Source organism: Watersipora subatra, chromosome 7 (assembly GCF_963576615.1).
Source record: "Watersipora subatra chromosome 7, tzWatSuba1.1, whole genome shotgun sequence".
Taxonomy (NCBI): domain Eukaryota; kingdom Metazoa; phylum Bryozoa; class Gymnolaemata; order Cheilostomatida; family Watersiporidae; genus Watersipora; species Watersipora subatra.
Genome location: NC_088714.1, coordinates 26,586,861 through 26,607,815, shown reverse-complemented (window position 1 = coordinate 26,607,815; position 20,955 = coordinate 26,586,861). Strand labels below are relative to the sequence as shown.

Here is a 20,955-nt window from a genome sequence, read left to right as displayed (position 1 = left end):
AGATGAGGGCAAGGCACTGCTGACAAGCACAATTTCTACATACTGCCAGTAGTATGTGCCGTTGTTACACTCACAACTTATATATGACATATATTTAACTCGAATGCTGCGGTTCAGGTAACAGAATGGAACTTAATGCTAATTTAGCTTTAGTTTCAAGTGTGTTCGATTTTTTTTCTTAATATTAGTCTGCATTTCTATCTCAAAGTTTTGTTATAGAAGAGTCATAACACTAACCATATAGTGCAGCTAACCTTCGTTGACCTATAATGACCTTCATTGACCTACAATGACCATGATGCCTTTCTCATTAGCACCATCGCACCAAATTTTTATGAAGATTCGGAGAAAATAACTTGGATGCGCTAGGCACATACAGCTAATAACTATTCATAGATAACAACTTGGAAGGGTATGCAAGATGTATAAAGCTAAGATTTGCGAGTCATACATGCATAATCGTTATCAAAATATAAATGTAAAATCTGTCGGACAATTCCACGCCAATAATCCGATGGTAGTTTAAACACTCACCGACTAAACCCCGCAGCTATCCATATGCTCGGTGAATCGGCGAACAAAAAATGGTATTGCTCTAATGTGAGAGAGGCGGTAAGTGGGTCCTCGACTCGTACTCAAGCCAGTGCCAAATGACACTTTGCCTTCTTTTTCGTATCTCTAAACTCCTCTGCTCCTCTCGCCACAATAGACAAGGCAAGCCACTTACGTGCCACTTGATGATTGTTAACACAAGTTTGCCTGGCTAAGTGCCTTCAATCCTCGCTCGTATCCAAATACTGATTAGACAGAGAGGTCTCGTAATTAGCACTTGGCTACGTACCAATGTAAAGTACCTTTGGTGTGAGGGAGTCAGACCCGATGAGACTACAGTCAGCATAACGAGCCCGAACAATCGATGGCCACTGACTCACGAGGAGCATAATGGCCAGCTATAGAAGCACAAAGCACCTTACATAATGATTGATGCATCAAACATACCTTATCGATTTTTGTAAGCGATATGTTTGACGCAAATATTGAGCACTAAAGAAATGCTCGCGACGTCTGATTCGCAATTAAGTCAGTTTACATTGAGTAAGGAGAGATTGCGGAATTTTGGATGATTACACACGGCTGACCGGCTTGTTGATAGCGAGCGAATATCCATGACATGATTGCACCCGTTTTGAAATGCTACACTCAGTGGAAACAAAATAGCTTTGAGAATGGAACATTGTGAAATTTGGTAGAGGAAAAAATATACCCCCGTGCGCATCTACATTGTTACACTCGAGATGGAAAAAAGACATACTTACGAGCTTCTAGTGTGTTGGTAGAGGGTTACACAAAGAACATCAATGTCCAAGTAGATATATTTATATAATAAGCACGTGTATGCCGGTATGTAAACTTGGCCGCGTGTCAAATTTTAAATGATAGACTAGTTTACTAACATCAGTGGTGCCCTGGACAGAGAACAGCGATTTGTGAAGAAGTCCCGTTTCAATACATTGTCATCAGACTAGACAAATCTCTGAAAAAGCTCTTTGCATTTTGAGCAGTACTATTTGAACAGCTATACAGTGCATCAATTCTTTGTGACTATTCTATTGATCAATGCCAAAATCTAGCCAAATACTGGCTAAAAGATCATTTGCTCGTTAACTTACTATGCAATTTTTCAGATTTGATTGTAAGTAACTGTCACATATTTCAGTCATAGACCTAGGCTTAGATAAAGTATCTTGGTGTGCATCCACCTTGTATCCACAGCAACAAAGTCTGCACACGCATGTCTTTTGTCCCCGACATGACGTCATCCCCCTCCCCGACAGCTATAGAGCAATCTAAGTGGTCTATGTCTATGAAAGTAACTTATACTACCGCATTTTTTGTGGATAGTTTACTTGACAAAAGACAAATTTAAAGTTCATATGTTTAAAGTATATGACAAATCAAAGTTTTGCAGTGATATTGCTAGGAACTATATCATGCTCATTCAATCAGATCCAATCTAACATATCCAGGTATATGACTAAGTTAAATAGCCATTCCCAAACATCAATAGAGTTGCAAGGTTTAACAAAATTACCTTTTTCCGACTTGCACATCAGTGTTTAGTGTATGTCGCAGGTGTAAACCCAACTAACAGCGTGACAGTTAAATATTCCAATCAGTGAGCTGTCCCTGACTCAGCGTTGAACAAACACACTGAAATCAGATTCAGTTGTTTCGGCACTAGTGACTTTTTCCTAAACGCTAATTCCTGGCTAGACAACAACAAAAGCCTATGCAAGCCTAAATGATCAAGCATTTATACCTTTAGACATGATTGTACAGCCTTCACAGTTCTTAGTGCTTATATCACTCCTGTATGCTAAGCCAGATAAAATGGCCGCCTGCCTCTGATCTGTGTGTGAAAAAAGACAAACTGAGCTTTTAAGAGAACAAAGAAAGGTACACGCGTCTTTTGTAAAAACAAGATACAATCACTATCACACTTTTGAGTGCCTCTTCATAATTCGCAAGCATTTTGTTTGTCTTTAGGAATTGCAAACAATCGCTGTCTATAACAGCTCTGTTGCGTACAAATATGGCTTATCATCATACGTAGTCTGTCTATGACTTAACAAAGGGTATTTGGAACAAGCGTTACCTGTAAAAGACACCTTTGGACTACTTTGAGGCATGCCTTTTGTAAAAAAAACAATGTCATTCGTTACTGAGGAAATATGTATGGTAGTATGATAGAGAGTGTGTACCACCTTGTCATATATCAATAGTTAAGAAATATAGTCTTAAAAAGTGAATATTGATATTTTAATATTTATATATAAACATTAAAACTAAGTCGACTATTACTTGTAACAAGTCAACAACCCAGAGTGAGCCATGATAAAAGTAAACAATTAATTGAATATTTTGGAATAAAAAAAATTGAGTTAACTATTACAAAACACTAAAGCTACGACAAACCAAACAGTAAGATACAATAAAAGCAATGAATTAATTTAGCGTAAAAAAATGTATATACATAAAAAACAAGAAACCTCTAAATAGCCCTTTTTCCAATTTTTTGTTGAAATGTCGAAAAATTAATTATCACCTCTAGCGCACAACTGTATGGTTGATTGATTGAGCAAAACGGTGTATACGTCGTGTTCCCTATCTATTGTAATCGACTAGTCAAATTTACTACAACTGTACAAATAAAAATGTTGTAATGCAAAACTATACACACAACACATTCTCAGAAGCCTTTTAAATTCTTTGTATTGCAATGCAAATGGAACAAATAGCACCACAAGTCAAAATACACTGTCAAATCGTGTTATTAATGCAAGTAACTTACAATAATATAAAAACACTTATGAAGATGTTATCATCAGTATGTGACAGCAATTACCCATTAATTCACTAGTAGAAGTAAATGAAAGAGATATATTAGGGTTGCCTTTTCTTTTATTTAAATACCTCTAGGAGACTTCCAACAGGAACCAATGGAGCTTTCCATTAGTTCCTGGTGTAATACAGCGGAGATTATAGTGCAGAGCAAAATACGTAAGAGTTATTTTTCATTGAATTTCTTCTTTCATTAATTACAGGCTTCAAAAATGCTGACTCGTGGTGTGAGATCATTCAAGGAACTTTTATGTAAAATCGAATAAGGTCAAGTTGAGATTATTGACACATGAGTTTGTGATGTGAATGAAATGTAAAACTATGACACCGGCACACTGTACTAACAAAATAAGCCGCACTCCCTAGTTATATTCTCACCTGTCTATTTCATGCATTCAGCAGACATGCTTCAAAATTTAGTGTCTTTTGAGTTTGTTCTCTTATATAAAATCTTGATTACCCGCTCTCAAGGTAATAAAGGTCTTTTCTTAGTTCCCCGAAAACTGTCTTAAATGTTTCAGCAGCTGTTCACCTTTTCCGCTAGCTAACAACACAGTTGAGTTACTCTGAAAAGCATTCCTTGAAGTTTTCATGGATCTTAGAGCAAAAGCCAACTGTAAATTTGATTAGGTCTCAGCAGGCAGGGTAATGTCATAAATAATCATTGACCAAGTTTACATAGAAGTATGTAAATGGCAATATGTAATTGTAGACAGCGCCCACTAGCTCATTCAGCTTTGGCTGCTGGATGTGTGCAAACTATTCTTCGTCCTTTAAACTGTCAACAAACCTTGGGTATACAGCTTCTCAAAAAAAGCTTTCACTGTTTTGAACTTTTGCCGTGTTCATGCGGTGACACAAGATTGAATAAAATGAAAACAAAGGAATGAAAAGATGCCTTTTAAACATCTTGCAAACAAACGTATACACTTAAAACAAACAAGAAAACTGGATTCTCTCTAACTTGAACGAAGATGTTTTGTTGGTAGCAATCAGTCTTGATGGAATTATAAAATCTATGATAAAAAACTTTTTTAATGTTGGCACAAACTAAAAATCATCTGAAAAGATCACCAATTGATGCTCCTACTATTTTAGATATATTATGACCTTGATATAAAAAGTAAAATCGTTCTGATATTTATTATGTTGAATCCTTGAGTATTGGAATATATATATTTTATAAAAATGCACTGCATGTATTGTGTTCAACGTGTTCTAGAGCTCAGAAACAACGACGAAGCCTTTAATTACATATATTAAAACAAAAGTGTCATTTACAACTATGCAGAAAACCAAATTGATTATCGATAACAAAGGTTGCTTTACACTAAACGGATGAGCAGAACTATAGACTTGGCAATGCGTGGCTTCAGTAAGAGGGTGAGTGATGAAAATACACAGAGCCGCTTAGTTCAACTACCACTTCTGAACGCGATGCAAATCAAGTCTTTTTTATAATTTATATATAGTTTATTATTGTTGTTTTATTTTAAATTTCTGTTAGCCTCACTAGCTTTTATTTGAGGAGCTGTGATGTTTGAAGAAAAAACAGTAGATACTGCATTTTGCAAATCACTGTATGTTGAGATAAATATTTGCTTGAATTTTATGTCATACGTTGAATTTTATGTCATGTAGAAAGATTTTATATAAAGGTGATGACTGTAAGACGAGGTTTGACTGTAAATATTAGTTATAATTATACAATATTTTATGTATGGTTTGGAGTTTTTTATTCTTGGTTATATTGATAGCACAGATATATCATGAATTTTACTGCGAACTGGGCTTTATCCCATTATCTTCATTATAAAATGAATAAGAGCTACCAATGGAGCTGAACTCTGACAAAGTTGGTAGTATTGAAAAAGGCCATTTGAAGAACACTGAAGTTGAATTTGAGAAATTTGTCATCATGATGTGTGCTTCCGAGTATGAATAGGTATTAGGAAACTTCAACTATCCTCGATGGGATTAATTTAGGCTCCGAAGATAAAATGGACATTTGTGAAGAAAGTTGAAATTTTGTAAAAGTCACAAGATATTGCCTGTAAAACAATTTCTAAGTGGCTCTACACTTAAGTCAGTTTTCATATTAGAATGACTGATAATTTGAGCTTAAATTTAAAATGCACATTCAGTTATAATCATTCAAAAGCTATTTATTTGTTATATAATTATAAGTGAAGCTTGGCCGACTAAAATATAGCGAGTGACCTTTTCATGCTATAAGAATCATTTAAAACTTTTGATAAACTTTTGTAAGTCCAAAAAGTATTATCAGTGGCTGGTTTATAATAATACCGGCCAAAACCAATTATAAGCTTTAAAATTGTCGTTGACTGAAAGATAAAGATTTAAAACGTTACCAGTAAGAGAGCTAGTGACTATGGAAGTACATAACCATAATACCCTAAATACTAGCATGAGATAATGACTGCAATAAACAGCTCAAAATGATTTCTTACTTGTCTATAAGATTTCTTGAAATTGACAACATTTAAAATAAGAAAATTATTTCTTTCTTATTTCTTCCAAATTTTTGCGACTAGCCACTACCCTCAGCTTTTTTTTTACCAATTTTCATGACTTTATTTGGACAATCATTGCTCCATCCACCATATAATAGTGCATCTTTGCACTAAGATATATAAAAGTGATCACATATAAACAGATTCCAGTCAGTTGAATATTAAGAAGTCAGATTTCATCTGATTGACTCTCCTCTTCACTGAATTCTGAGTCGATACAAGGCAAGAGCGTCTCTGTAAGCAGCAACCCTCTGTCGTACAGAAGCATGGCCACATCCATCTGTCAACAGAGTGTCAAGTATAATAAAGCTGACACTGTCATGCAGGTGACCAGACCTATTAACAATTTTCTTCAGTGCAGTTCAGCAGACGTACACCTGAATTATCTTACCTTCAGAGTAATGTCTTCAAGAGGTAGCTCATCTATAGATGTGAACTCTGGGAATGTTAACTGAAGAAATTCTATGGCAGGTGCCAGCTGTAAGAAGATAGTATTCCAAGAGAACAATGGTATAACATTACTACCAGCAAGACTCAATAAGCATAAGACATATCGGCACAAATAGCACAAACACTATGATAACAAAAATGTAAGGGTAGCAGACGAACACTGAGGTTAAAGAAGTTGAATGGACTTACATCCCCATCTACTTCAAAGTGTTGTAGTTCATTGCCATGGTACAACCTGTCATTGTCTGTGTTATAATACACTTTTATAGTGTTGCCAGAAGAGTCATTCTCATCTGATTCCTCAGCTAGGCACAACCGAATAATGAATAATTTAAATCGCAACCTAATTGCAATGTGATAGGGTTATACACACCAAGATTATGAAAACCAGAAAAAAAGATAAAATTTGAGCTACATATGCGCTCCGTATATACAGTAATACCTTGAGATACGAGTGTCCCAACACACAAGCAACTTGAGATACAAAGAAAACTTCAAGTTTTCAGAAAGCCGGCTCAAAGTGAAGCTGAAAACAAGTCAAAAAGCGAACTAAAATGAGCCAAGCTAAAAAATAAAACAAAATTAGAATTACGTTTAGTGTAACATAAGATTTAAACACAATTCTAAGTGCGTGAGCGTAATAAGCTAAGTTCTTGAAGTTGAATTTAAAGTTTACGTTATGATGTTACAACAGTCTAGCGTACCAAATGTGTGGCTGTCAAGTCTCTCTCACACCTGCTGTTAGCCGCTACTGTCCGTCTTGAAAGTAAGAACTCCACACAGTACTGTACATAATGTCACATTTTATTGCAGGCCATAACCACTAGAAAGGTATTTGTTACTTTGTGAGCGTAGGTGGTGAACTAGAACAATTAAAAACAGGTTTAGCCATAGTAATATCCTGTTTTAGGTGGGTTTTTCACAGGTTGGGAACAGATTAATTTATATTTGGTAATTTTATTAATGAAAATTTGATTTGAGTTTGGTTCCGGAACGCGTTAAGCTCGTATCTCAAGGTACATTTACATATTTCCTAGCAAATATCAAAATCCTAGCAAATAGGCCATATATAGACAAGGCAGTTATCATAGTTACAGTAAAACAATTTCTAAACCTACAGTGCATCAATAGTTATTTTATGGTTCTCCAAGTAAGCTTTGATAACTGCTCCATGTCTGTAGACATGGCTATAAAATTCTATTCCTAACTGAGATTGTTAAGATTACTAATAAACAAAACACTTTTTTTACAAATCAATACAACACAAATAAGCTGTACAAGTATCCTGACAGTCAGGTGTGCCATGAGAGATCATCAGGAGTGCCGATAAAGTACAGAGAATAAGTATATGCACAGTTATTGAATACATGTGAAGGCGGTCAATCCATCGTATTTTTTGACGTCATCAAGCCGTTTGCACATGCACTTGTTTACGAAAAAGCCGCCATATTTGTAGAAAACGATCGTTATTCTTTCATTTAATAGTACTTTTTGGTGTTGTTTTGATACTATAAAAAAATGCAAACAAAAGCATCGTTTTCAAAAATTCATTGCACAAAAGCATCGTGTTTTTAACGATAAAATTGTCTATAAAGATGGCCGTCAATGATAAAATGACGTCACAAAAAAACGAAGGATTGTCGCGGATATTAGCGTGTCTGACTACTAGGCCAAAGGCGATGAGTTTGAATCCGGTATGAAGCAATCTTTTTTTTCGCAACCTGTAAGCGTGGCTTCGGGCAGACAGAAACACAGCTCATATTATGGTAAAGATTATTGATACATGAATAGTTATTATTGATAGCTTTATGTTTCATGCAAATGTAACATGATTGAATGCATAAGAGCTTGTGAATTTACACGATCAAAGGCTAACATTGAGTCTTACTTTATTTTCATCCAGTTATCAGGTTTTGAATCAGAAACAATAAATTCTTTGGCCATGAAACTTTTGTGTCTTCGTGTTGATGTAGTCCATTTCAATGCAAGTAACTTTACATATACTCGCTTATTGAAAAAGACCAGTTTGATGGGAGGAATAGTAGTTCAATAGACATAGGAATGGACTAGCGATATATATGCTTGCTAATAACAGAAGCGATAACCTTTGTGAGAGGTTATCACAAAAATAAATATAAAATAATTATAAGCTATAAGTGAGCCAACTACTTACAGTTATACTAAATGCTTTGAAGGCTTGAAAATATGAAGCAAAAATCTATGATTATTTAAGGTATTTTATAAAATAAAAGTAAAGATATAACTACAAATGAATATGTAAATCATTATGAGGAGACGTAAAACTTAGCATGTTTAAAAATACTTGCAATGTTTAAAAATATCAAATGAGCTTACTGAATATAAAACCATTTCTGTGAAAAACCATGGATGTCATTCACATACATTACACTATTATACCCTTACACACAAACATTCCACTATTACACCATTACACACAAATATTACACTATTACACCATTACACACAAACATTCCACTATTACACCATTACACACAAACATTCCACTATTACACCATTACACACAAACATTACACTATTACACCATTACACACAAATATTACACTATTACACCATTACACACAGATATTACACTATTACACCATTACACACAAACATTCCAATGTTACACCATTACACACAAATATTACACCAACAATCCAACCTTTAGCAACAACAAACACTCAAATGAAGTAGAAAAAATAATGTATTAAAAATGTTGTGAAAATAGGAATAACTGCAACTCTTTTTAAAGTTTCAAATTACTTAACAATATTAAACAATTTTTAAACAAGAAGCATACATTAGATTTTTTCTTACTTGCATACTCGCAAAGCAATGACTTGAATCAAAATTTCTATATAAAAGAAGACAACTACAAAAGTGTTTCCTTGTAAATCAACCTATAGAGCACATTTCATAGTTACAGCAAAACGGTTTTACTGACTGTTTTGTAGTACAATATACAACAGGACATACACGATGTTTCATATCCAGCAGTATATACTACAATATACAACAGGACATACACAATGTTTCATATCCAGCAGTATATACTACAATATACAACAGGGCATACACAATGTTTCCTATCCAGCAGTATATAGTACAATATACAACAGAACATACACAATGTTTCATATCCAGCAGTATATACTACAATATACAACAGAGCATACACAATGTTTCATATCCAGCAGTATATACAAGGTTATTCTAATTAACCCTACTAAATTATATTTTGAATATTTCTGAATATTATAAGAAACACACACAGTAGATATTCCTACAACGTAAATAATCCATTCTGAGAACGTTTACGTTATACAAACTTTACGTAATATGACCAATAAAATGCATGTAAATTGCCTAATCTGTCCCAAGATTGTTCCCAACTCATCCCTTTGGCCCTTCAATTAAGGAAAAACTAAACCTAACTTATTAATTTAATGACTGTACGGTAACTGTAATATTATTGGTTTGTATGAATAACTTTTCTCTTTTTTTTAACACTTTCACTTGGTTTAGAGTAAATGATTATGATAATTTCACCTTAAATAAGGGGAGCACATGTATTCATTGTCTATTTAAATAAGGGGAGCATATGTATTCATTGTCTATTTAATAAGGGGAGCACATGTATTCATTGTCTATTTAATAAGGGGAGCACATGTATTCATTGTCTATTTAATAAGGGGAGCACATGTATTCATTGTCTATTTAATAAGGGGAGCACATGTATTCATTGTCTATTTAATAAGGGGAGCACATGTATTCATTGTCTATTTAATAAGGGGAGCACATGTATTCATTGTCTATTTAATAAGGGGAGCACATGTATTCATTGTCTATTAAATAAGGGGAGCACATGTATTCATTGTCTATTTAATAAGGGGAGCACATGTATTCATTGTCTATTTAATAAGGGGAGCACATGTATTCATTGTCTATTTAATAAGGGGAGCACATGTATTCATTGTCTATTTAATAAGGGGAGCACATGTATTCATTGTCTATTTAATAAGGGGAGCACATGTATTCATTGTCTATTTAATAAGGGGAGCACATGTATTCATTGTCTATTTAATAAGGGGAGCACATGTATTCATTGTCTATTTAATAAGGGGAGCACATGTATTCATTGTCTATTTAAATCGATTTTCTCGCTTGTTTTTTTGGACAGCAAAGTAAGTCTATACTGGGTAAAAAAACATCGCATACGTCAAAAATAGTAAAACAGAAATATATATTTACTATTGATAGAAGTGTCTGTTTGTCCGTCTATTTTTGCGAAGCCAGGCTAGAGGTTAGAATAAAAGATTGATTTTAGAAAGACTCCAATTCGTACAAAATAAATACAATTCACGACATTCAGATTGGTAGACAGGCACTCTAACACCTGCCCCAATCTACCAACTTTAGGTATCTCTGAATAATTGCTCGGCTACATAGTCTTTTTGTTTTATCGGCATGCCTGACGATCTCTCACTACTAGTATAGGGTACTAGTATATATAATAGAGATAACTCTATAGATCTCTCACTACTAGTATAGGGTACTAGTATGTATAATAGAGATACCTCTATAGATCTCTCACTACTAGTATAGGGTACTAATATATATAATAGAGATACCTCTATACATCTCTCACTACTAGTATAGGGTACTAGTATATATAATAGAGATAACTCTATAGATCTCTCACTACTAGTATAGGGTACTAATATATATAATAGAGATACCTCTATACATCTCTCACTACTAGTATAGGGTACTAGTATATATAATAGAGATAACTCTATGGATCTCTCACTACTAGTATAGGGTACTAGTATATATAATAGAGATACCTCTATACATCGTTTTCTCTCCTAAGAGGGGAAAACGATATTTTTAAGGCGAACTATGGAACTCTCGTTATTCAAATCGAATTAGAGAACTTTCACGACTTAACACTTTACGTTCTATAGAATTTTTTACAGAATATGAAGCAAAAACTTTACATAAATTCTTTACGTGAAACAGAAATTTATGTTATAGGTTTAAATTTAGGAGCATCTACTGTAATTTAGTTATAGTCTGAACAACACTATTAAAGATGGCAGCACATACAGAAACTACTGCCAGAATGTTATGTATAGGAGTATTAGCGAAGACCGTAAGAGACAGCAACATGAAGGCACATACACCATAGAGGTACTGAAAAGTGATAGAAATACCTAATGATGGTGCATCATCACTATCATCATCTACTGTCGGCTCATTGATCATTCTTAGACTGTGCTTCCTCATAAGTCGCACCCTTGTGTCTGGTTCAAGTTCCACCGCGTCCCGCACCTGTCCTTTCAGCCATTTCTCTCCCTGATCCGCAATGCTATGTGAAACCTCCACTAAACAGACCAAGCAAGCGTGTCATTCAATATAAACAGCAGTCCATCTTGGTAAGCATGACAAGAAGCATAGACTACGTACCTGGGTTCAGGAAGGGTGGGAGCGAATCATGCACAAACTTTTTAGCCATCAGGTCACAAGCTCCGTCAACCGGTGCAAAAGCCATTAATTTTTCCATTAGCTTTTGTAACTTGGAAAGAAAAGCCTGCCTAGGTTGGCCATCCTGTAAAAGTTGTGCCATTTTTATATAATGTCAAGTTGGTCAAGTTGTAGGGGTTTAGTGTAGTGGTCAAGTTGTAGGGGTTTAATAAACTGCATGTTAAAGGTAACATAAGATCTGGAAATAAACTCTCTATTATAAACGCTCTATTTTTTAGTCAACAACATCTTTGTTTTTACTTTTAAAATGAAACAGGAAAAATACTTAAAATTTTATAAACTGACTTGAGAAGATAAGATATGCAAAATATCATCTAAAGAGAACTTCTTTGAATTCGACATGTTTAAATGAAATTGCAATAATTCTACACTGACTACATTGTTCTGTGGTAACATTATTGACTACCTCATAAAACTGATCTGAAGTTTACATAATTCTATGGATATTCTATGAATATTTTGAAAACTATGAGTTTTAAAAAGGTTGCTAAACGGCTAAAATTGGCAGATATAAATAGAGCCAAACCTTGACATGATTTTTCCGATATCAAATTGGGCCAAACATACGTGTAGTTGGCTCAACATTCAGAGTGATTATCAACATATGACATCCAAAGTTTCTCGACCCATTGCTGGTTTTTAAAATGAGTGCATATGTATTGCAGTCATTCTTCCCAAAACTTGATTGATTCTATGGTGTTCAGATAATATGAAACACTGCTTCATTCCTTTCTTTTAGTTGTAAACTCTTGGATTCTAAAGAGTAGTAGTGCAAGCAGTGGTATGAGTTGTGGGAAAAAGACAAAGGTAATGCTTGCCTTAGAGATAAACCAGAAAATTAGAATATGAGCAATTATTTATGGTTCAATATTCATATCTAAAGTCGTTTGGTAGTTGTGTGAAGAAATTTAGAAACTGAAGGTAAAATGTAAATTAATGGCATAAAAAATGAAATACTCGAAAAAAATTTTTAAATAAAGATTTGCATGTTTTATGTTAGATTAACTTTTATAACGATCTTTCTACACTCTTCTCCTGAATGGCCAAAGCTAAACTTCCACGTTCCCATCTTTATGTAAAGGTGAATTTACAGCAATTACCTTTTTTAATGGTAATTACTCATTTAGTTTTTTACATATAATTTAGCTTTTTATACAGTTTTAACATAGTTTTACATAATGCACTGTTTAATGCAATATTTAAATACAAATTTTATATACAAGAAATTCCCCTGTCATACAGCCCACGACCAAAGTGATAATGGAAAAAGAAAGGGTACTGTTGGTTGAGAAATGCAATATTAGCAGTCAAATGGCACTGCAGTGCAATAGGAGAACTGCAATGGTAGCTGTAATGGTAGCTGTAATGTACTGGGTGTTATTATATACAACAAACAGCAATAATGAAAAGAAAAGATTGTATGTTTATATCTCTCCCCTGCAATAGGAGAAATGCAATATTAGAAGTAAAATGGCAAGCTGCTGTGTAATATACACAGGTTGGGAGGGGGCTGTATATCATATGTCATAGCAACCAATATCAAGAGGTTGTGATATTTATCTATATTTCTGCATTTATATCTAAAAAATTATGCTGAATTTAAAGATCTCAACAGATTTTAGCTGGTTGTCATAGAAATAGATGTATATCTATAAGAAAATGTAGGCCTATTACTTAATTTTGCAGATATTAAAAATGGCTTGGCAATACCGCGATATTGGGCATAGCCATAGTTTCATCAACAAAATCTTTAGAAAAATAATAACAGTAACATATTGCACACCATCGGTCACTGTATACTTCGATCTTGTAAATTCGAATGATTATCTTATAACTAAATCTTATAATAATCTTATAAAATCGAATAACTATTCTTACAATTAAATATTGTATAATAAGAATTTAAGTATCTTATAAGAATCGTTAGAAAAATATCATCGTCATTTCCTTTACTTTTACTGCTTTGGACATCAGTTGAAATACCAAAGTACTCATTATAAGTGTCCAAAATGTCAGAGTCCGGTAGAATCGGCAAAAAAGAAATGATTACTTTTCAGTACTTCTAGGTTTATTACAGAAACCTTCGGCAATTGGACAATGCCACAGACTGGTAAAATGTGCACGTTTTTCTCGTGAAATACGCACGGCTTACTATCTGTCGCACGGCTTTATTGGCATTTTGTTTGCCGGTCTTAATTTTGATTAAAAAAGGCTTGTCAGGTTTTAATGACGATTTTAGGCCAAATTAATCTGTCTAGTTATGTATTATCCGAACAGATGAGTAAGTTTTAGGATATTGTCTCAACTTTTCAAAGACTTGGTAACATATTTAAATAGGTTTATATGTGTTTTGTATCATTATTATACTTAAATGACTCTACACAAAAATGGTTAAATTTTTTGATGGGATTTCGGTACATGGTTTTGGTTACAGCCGTTGACGGATAGTTTTTCGGGAGTTGTGTGCGCATATGCATTTATCATAAAGCTCCCAAACAATTGCTTCGCTCATGTTTGGTCGTGGGACAATTATTCAAAATATTTATAATTCCTTTGAGCCTTCAAATAATTTAAATGAAACATTGCATATCTTCATGAAACCTTTTGTTTCGACATCCGACTGGTGACATTTGAAGAAAATATTTGAATGGGTTAACTTCGCATGGTTCAAATGTACTTTATAAACAGCAACTCCCTGCATCGACCAACTACCTAAATCAAAATTTCTCAAGCAAAATATATAACCTACAATTTATAAAGGGACAGTTTATTGCATTGAGTCAACTAATGAGATAGTTAAAGCTAAGGTCAAGGTTAGAGTATGAAACTAATACATCACAGGACTACAGTTAATCGTGTTAAGGTCAAAACCTGAGGGTAAATATAAAGTAAGAAAACGATTAGGATGAAAACGCTAACATGCTCACCTGCTCTTGGAAAGCTATCCCAGTGTAATTGAGATAGTCATTAGGGAGACTCTCTCTAAACTCTGGGTCATTCTCTGTTGCGTTAGCTAAGGCGGCGGGCAGCATCTACACCGGAGATACTAAAGAGTGAACATGGTCAACAAAAGCTTCACATATAAATATAACTCTATTTCGCGTGAGTTATATAAGAGAATCAAAATGGCTCAGCTGATTAACAGAGTGAAGATTGCAAAAAGATATGGTATCTTAATAAAAGGCTAACTGACACATCTCTCACAAAATTGATATAATGGGGTTCTAATAATATTTGTGTAATTTCTACCAAATCCAAGGTTTAATTAATGTTTCTACGACATCAAAACGGACACATTAAAAAGACACGACATTAAAAAGATTGACAGGAAACAGCTGTGATGCTATATAATTATATTAAAACCATTCAGTTTTTGAGCGATTAATATAATTAATCTTAATTATATTAAAGATTAATCTAAATAATAATAAATAAAAAATAAATCTTAAGTAATCTCTCAAAGTCTTAATTAGTGATTTTGAGCTAGATATTTAAAAATAGTGCGTTCACAACCCTTATCAATCAAAGCAAAGCATGCGGTAATAAGTTTAAAAAGGACTTCTGAGAATAGCTAATATTTACGGACTTTTGCAATTTGTGTAAAAAAGGAACTTATTGCTAGCATGCTCCTCAAAATGAAATGCACAAGCCAATCGGTTTAATTCTATAACCACCCCTTGAAAACTAATGTGGGACGTATCACAACTTTGTTCAGTACTTGTGCAATCTGTTTTGACCTTGCCACACCTGTGCAGAAGCTTGATCACCAGACACTTAACAATGCTCAGTGGTCCAAGCTTACAAAATGGCTGTCATGATACATCATAAGTAATAGCAAGGGAATATCAAGAGATATCAAGGGAAAGGTAGAGCTTCGCCATTTCCAAAAATCACCAAACGATTCGAGATTACAAATTTGCAAGACTGAATCGCGAATCATCGATTTATAGATGAGTCGGAATAAATCGCGATATTAAATTTAAATATTAAAGGAAATAACACATTTTGGTTAATATTTATTTGTACATTTCAACTTAAAAAAAACTGGTTCGTGTTGATGATAAGTAGAAACATTTATTTTATGAATGCTCATGTCCGTGGAAGGCTATGAAAGGCTACCAAACTACAGCGGTCTCATGTGGCTGCGATTAACTGTTCGTTTTTTAGCTTTTAAGAGCTTGTAATCACATTCCCACATATTTTGCACCTACAACACAACAGAGTAAGACATGGTGAATCTTTTGATACCAAATAACTGTAATGTGAATTTTGTTGCAAGTCAACCTTTAACAGAGGCATCATAATGCGTGGACGCAATGCTAGCTTATAATAAAACTAGAAGGCTCATGCGTTTAGTTCTAGTATCGCGCACTCTGAAAATTGACAGATGTGAGAAATCGCCTTATTCATGGTTATATCGTTTATAAAATTGGTGATTTTTAAATCGTCCATCTTCAAAACCGCTACCAAACAATTAAATCACCAAATCACGAAGCTCTAGGGAGAGGTTAGATTACGTTTCTACTGCACCAGATTGAGTAGGTCGCTCCATGTGTTCTTCTGGTGGGTGGAGACAGTCATGTGCAAAGAGTGCACCTCATCCTGGGCCATAGCCTGGTGTATAGCACCCCTAGGGAAGTAGAGAAGGTCACCAGGCTCCAGAACGCAGTCAATGATTGGCTCACTAAGGCAGTCTTCAGTGAGGTTAGCTACAACGAAACACTGCAAATCACTAACATCGCAAACTGACAGCCAGCCAAAATGACAAACAATAGCATTGGAAATATTCGCAACTAGACTATATCGATTTAGATGAATGCCTAAACCTGCACCATATCAAATTTAAAACCATAAAACATAATTCCTGAGTGAATCTCACTTTGCAGGCCATAAAATTTGCAATGAGCTACATTCAAATGCCATAGCTGAACTTGAAGGCATGTGTGAGCGACTCTAAAACTTGGCACCAATGTCCGCATTCAGATAATGGAGATAGTGCTTAGGTGGAAGGTTCTGAGACGTCCTGTAAATGTGGTAGAAACTAAGCTAAAATTCCACTTGTTTTAAATGCTATGACCTCTTAATAAAAAAGTCAATAAGTTGTCTGTTTGATGAGCTCTCTAGACATCCTAATGCTATTATTTTTACGAAGGAAGAGTAATCATGTAGTCTATTAATACATTTAAAGAGACAACCACAATTCGGTATATGTATGAACTGTTGGAAGGGTTATGTGGTGCGAAAAGTAACAAATACTCACGACTAGAGGTCAAAGGCCAAATGTCAGCATCAGATCTTGGACCATAGACCTTCCAATGCTTCTGTCCCTCCAGCTGTACACAGGAAACGCAAACAATACAAACACTGGCCGATCCTGAGGAATATTACATGACAAACTTGGAATCAACTTAACAATTTTTAAAGTGACCAGAGGCTACATGATTTTTAGTTTGCCTGACTAGAGTTGACACAGATAATAATAGTAAGTGATTTTTATGAATCACAATGTAAAATATTCTAGTTAATAGTTAGATGTATAGTAAAACCAATATCATTAATCATCTTCCAATGATTATGTCATCTAAGTACTAATGGAAGATAAATTTATTACTGCAGTAAACAGTAAGCATAACTTGGTAATCATAGTGAAAAAGCAAATAATAAAATTGAAGAACAAGTAATTTGAGCAAGATTTAAGTTGACAGGAAATACTATCATAGTTACCAAGCAAAAGCGCTAAACCAACAATATAGTTGGTCAATGTTTAGCCAAAATATGTAGAGAAAAAAAGGAGAGAAAACCAATGAGAGGAAAGATAAAGAAAGAAGTAACACCTCCGCCCATTAATTTCTATAAGCTAGTCATGCCAAGTTATACCTAATACACAAAGTTTTTAGATTCCATATTTTGTCTATTTTTAATTATTCCTTGATATTGATAGTCTTCTGAAAGCACAATAACATTTCCAGTCTACATAGCCCACCAGCATTAGTTGAAGTGAATAAAAACAGCTTCAATGAATTTCACCATCTGCCAGCATTTGACACTATAGCGGTGGAGAGCACCTGCTCATACCTGTAAGACAAAACCCTCTATATCGTCATAGTGCGGGGCAAAGCCTTGAGTACCGGGTGGAGTGAGATAAACATTAGCGCCAACCATGCAGCCAAACATCTCCTGTAGTGTACTTAGCAGTCTCCATGTTGCCACGCTGTATGTTTGGGGGTTAAGTAATCGTACTGAACACCCTTGCTGTAAATATTCGGGATTTGGTTCTATAAAAATGCCTGATCATTATAGGAGCTTCATACAGAGAGTCAGTCTAGAATGTGTGACAGCAGACAACATCATCTGATTTGGTGTAAACTCAGAGATGAGACGAACCCGATAATGATCCCATACAATAGCGGGATAAGCCCTTCCTGGAGGATTGTGTGTCTCTCGCTTTCCATTTTTGTATGTGGTGAGATCAATGTTCACTCCAAAACGCACCCGCTCCTGTAACAGATAGAATTCCTAAGTTTCCATACATTGATAGCGTAGTGACACACCCCCATATGGTGATGCAATGACATCGCGGAAGCAGCCGTGTCACTCTCATTCTGTTATGATTCAGTGTTGCTGTTTGGAAGTGAAACACTCGTGTGATGCGCCATCTTTGTGCCATGGAAACAGTCTTAGCGACCAACGGCGTTGCACTTGCGCGTGCGCATCGGTCTAGTTTTTCTGTTGCAGTGAGTTAAACAAAAATTAACACCTACTCCCTGTCACATGAAAGGTTTGTGCTTTTTGTGCCAAGGTTCTACGTCACAGAATGAATACATGAGCAGCAAAGCATTTTATTGTATCATAGCTTGATACAGTACTAACAAAAGCTGTTGATTATGTAGTGTCATGTGCATAATAACGCCATAAGAAGTAGCAGTTTTTCCTTCCGATCACACATGGTTTGTTTTATCCTTGACCTCTTAAAGATACAACCTAACAAAGCGTCACACAACTATCACTCTACTATAGCGCCCTATGAAAACATGATCAGCACTGGCACACCCATGGGTCACTACACTATCACTGTTTAAAAACTTAGTAAATGATAAGCACGACTAGAGAGTCGAGTTACTCATAGTCAAAATCTAAAATTACAGTGACTACAGACCTCTACCAAGATCCTATCCAGTTCTGCTGTACTAAACCACTCATCATCCTCATAGTATTTGCAGTCCTTTCTCTTGATGTGCAACGGCTTCTTTAGCCATGTCTTCCTCATGAACGTTTTAACATCGTGAGGGTGAAGAAGCTTAGCAAACAGCTCTTCTGCCACCTGCTCAGGGTTGTCATGCTCGACAGTCTGTTCTGAAAGACTTTCGGATTCTGAGGAATATGTATCTGGCTAAAAATAAAAAAAGGGATAACTAGAGAAATGCAAACACAGTGGAACTTCTACTTACGAAAGCCTCTACACACAACATTTTGAAGTTATGAAACGTCTTTGGGTAGAAATCATGCTTTGACTTATGAAAGATATTTCTAGATGCAAAAGGTCTTTGTAACTTAGCCCATTTGTAAGATTTGGCCGATTTGCTTCTCATGGGTGCGACTTAAAACGCCCCTCAGTCAGTTTATTTTGCTAGCAAAATCAGTAAACGGCAAGCGTTTTGTTTCCGTTTGTTGTATAATTTGGAGTAATCATATATCACATACATCGCATAAATAGTAGGACAACTTTTGTTTCTAGCAATTCAAGTTCCGTGATTTCTGTATGCCAATTTTTGAGTTTGTGCCGATGTAAAGAAATCTTTCTACTCGCATTTTTAAAAACATTTATTCTGAGCAAAACTAAACCAAAACAACAATAAAACACCCACCTCTTCTGAACTTCATCCTTCAAGTTTCTGTGGTCTTTTCTCAAAATTATCACACGCCCAACATCCAAGATAAACAAGCATAACGATCATAGCTTTTAGTTATTTTCCTGTTTTTCTTTTTTCGCTGGGTACTAATTCCATCCATTATGTAGTAATATAATTCTAACGTGTATTTGTTACAAGTTTTAACTATTACATGTATTTATAATTTATGCAAATGTTATATATCAGTTATGTTGGGGCTTGGACCAAATTAGGGCATTTACATGATAAAAAATCAGTTTCTAATTACAAAATTTTTTACTTATGAAATGGTTTCGAGAACTAATTACTTTGGAAAGTAGACGTTCTACTGTATACTAAAGTACCACGCAGCAACGTAACACCACCACTTCAATACTCAGTATATAGTAAAGAAATGAGCACCTCCCCTTATGGGTGTCCACTTAACTACTGAGTACAGTATAGAAATACCTTTGGTGGTGTCCATTGCACTACAGAAATCTTCTTGCTCCGAGTCTTCTCTCCACTGTTCTTAACCATTTCTTTTTTCTTTTTCTTCTGTTTGCTACTGCTGCCAGAAGACTGTACATCTGCCAGTTTTCCATTGCTATCCAAACTCTATAAGATACAGAAGGTCACAGAACTAGATAGATCATGCGTATGCTTAACTTGTTCTACATATCTAGATAGTGTAAAACACTTCAACTGGCAAGACGATGCCATAACATTTCTAATATGATAGATGCATCATAGCGGATTAGCAGTTGAAATTCAGAGTGTAGCAAATGCGTGTACGACGCACCTCCCAGTTATGATGTCCCTGTTAAACGGTTTTTGCCTTACGATGCCACATGCAATGGTTTTTCGTTTCCGCCATATGACATTTTTTTGCCATTTGATATCAAAAAGAATTTCTCTCGAAATTCACATTTGGCAGTTGGTAACGCACATCAAAATAACAAAGATGCCAAAATGCTCCTCGCCGAAAATATTTTCACAGCGCCTGAAAGTGACACGATGACTGATTTCTTTCAGTTCAGCAATTCTTGTGTGTAAAACCATAATATTTTTCCAGCCAGAACAGTAGCAAAATTGGAGTTGCAATCCCTTCATACAGAAGATCGAGTGGTCAG

General features: G+C 35.0%; 2 protein-coding genes across 3 annotated transcripts in view; both read right to left on the bottom strand.

The window, feature by feature from the left end:
- LOC137399306 (serine-rich adhesin for platelets-like) overlaps positions 1-576 on the bottom strand; it is a 28,214-nt gene extending 27,638 nt beyond the window's left edge. The window contains exon 1 of the mRNA XM_068085359.1: positions 535-576. The gene's annotated coding sequence lies outside the window, so the exon portion shown is untranslated. The remainder of the gene's footprint in view (positions 1-534) is intronic.
- A 4,988-nt stretch (positions 577-5,564) lies between these two features.
- LOC137399557 (ribosomal oxygenase 1-like) overlaps positions 5,565-20,955 on the bottom strand; it is a 30,249-nt gene continuing 14,858 nt past the window's right edge. For both annotated transcript variants that reach the window (XM_068085729.1, XM_068085730.1), the window contains exons 4-15: positions 20,294-20,440; positions 19,111-19,344; positions 18,339-18,452; positions 18,030-18,206; positions 17,215-17,287; positions 16,485-16,663; positions 14,882-14,986; positions 11,877-12,018; positions 11,624-11,794; positions 6,576-6,691; positions 6,328-6,414; positions 5,565-6,216 (exon numbers count right to left, since the gene is read on the bottom strand). In XM_068085729.1, the coding sequence (XP_067941830.1) occupies positions 6,106-6,216; positions 6,328-6,414; positions 6,576-6,691; positions 11,624-11,794; positions 11,877-12,018; positions 14,882-14,986; positions 16,485-16,663; positions 17,215-17,287; positions 18,030-18,206; positions 18,339-18,452; positions 19,111-19,344; positions 20,294-20,440 (1,656 nt within the window). In that variant the 3' untranslated portion in view covers positions 5,565-6,105. The remainder of the gene's footprint in view (positions 6,217-6,327; positions 6,415-6,575; positions 6,692-11,623; positions 11,795-11,876; positions 12,019-14,881; positions 14,987-16,484; positions 16,664-17,214; positions 17,288-18,029; positions 18,207-18,338; positions 18,453-19,110; positions 19,345-20,293; positions 20,441-20,955) is intronic.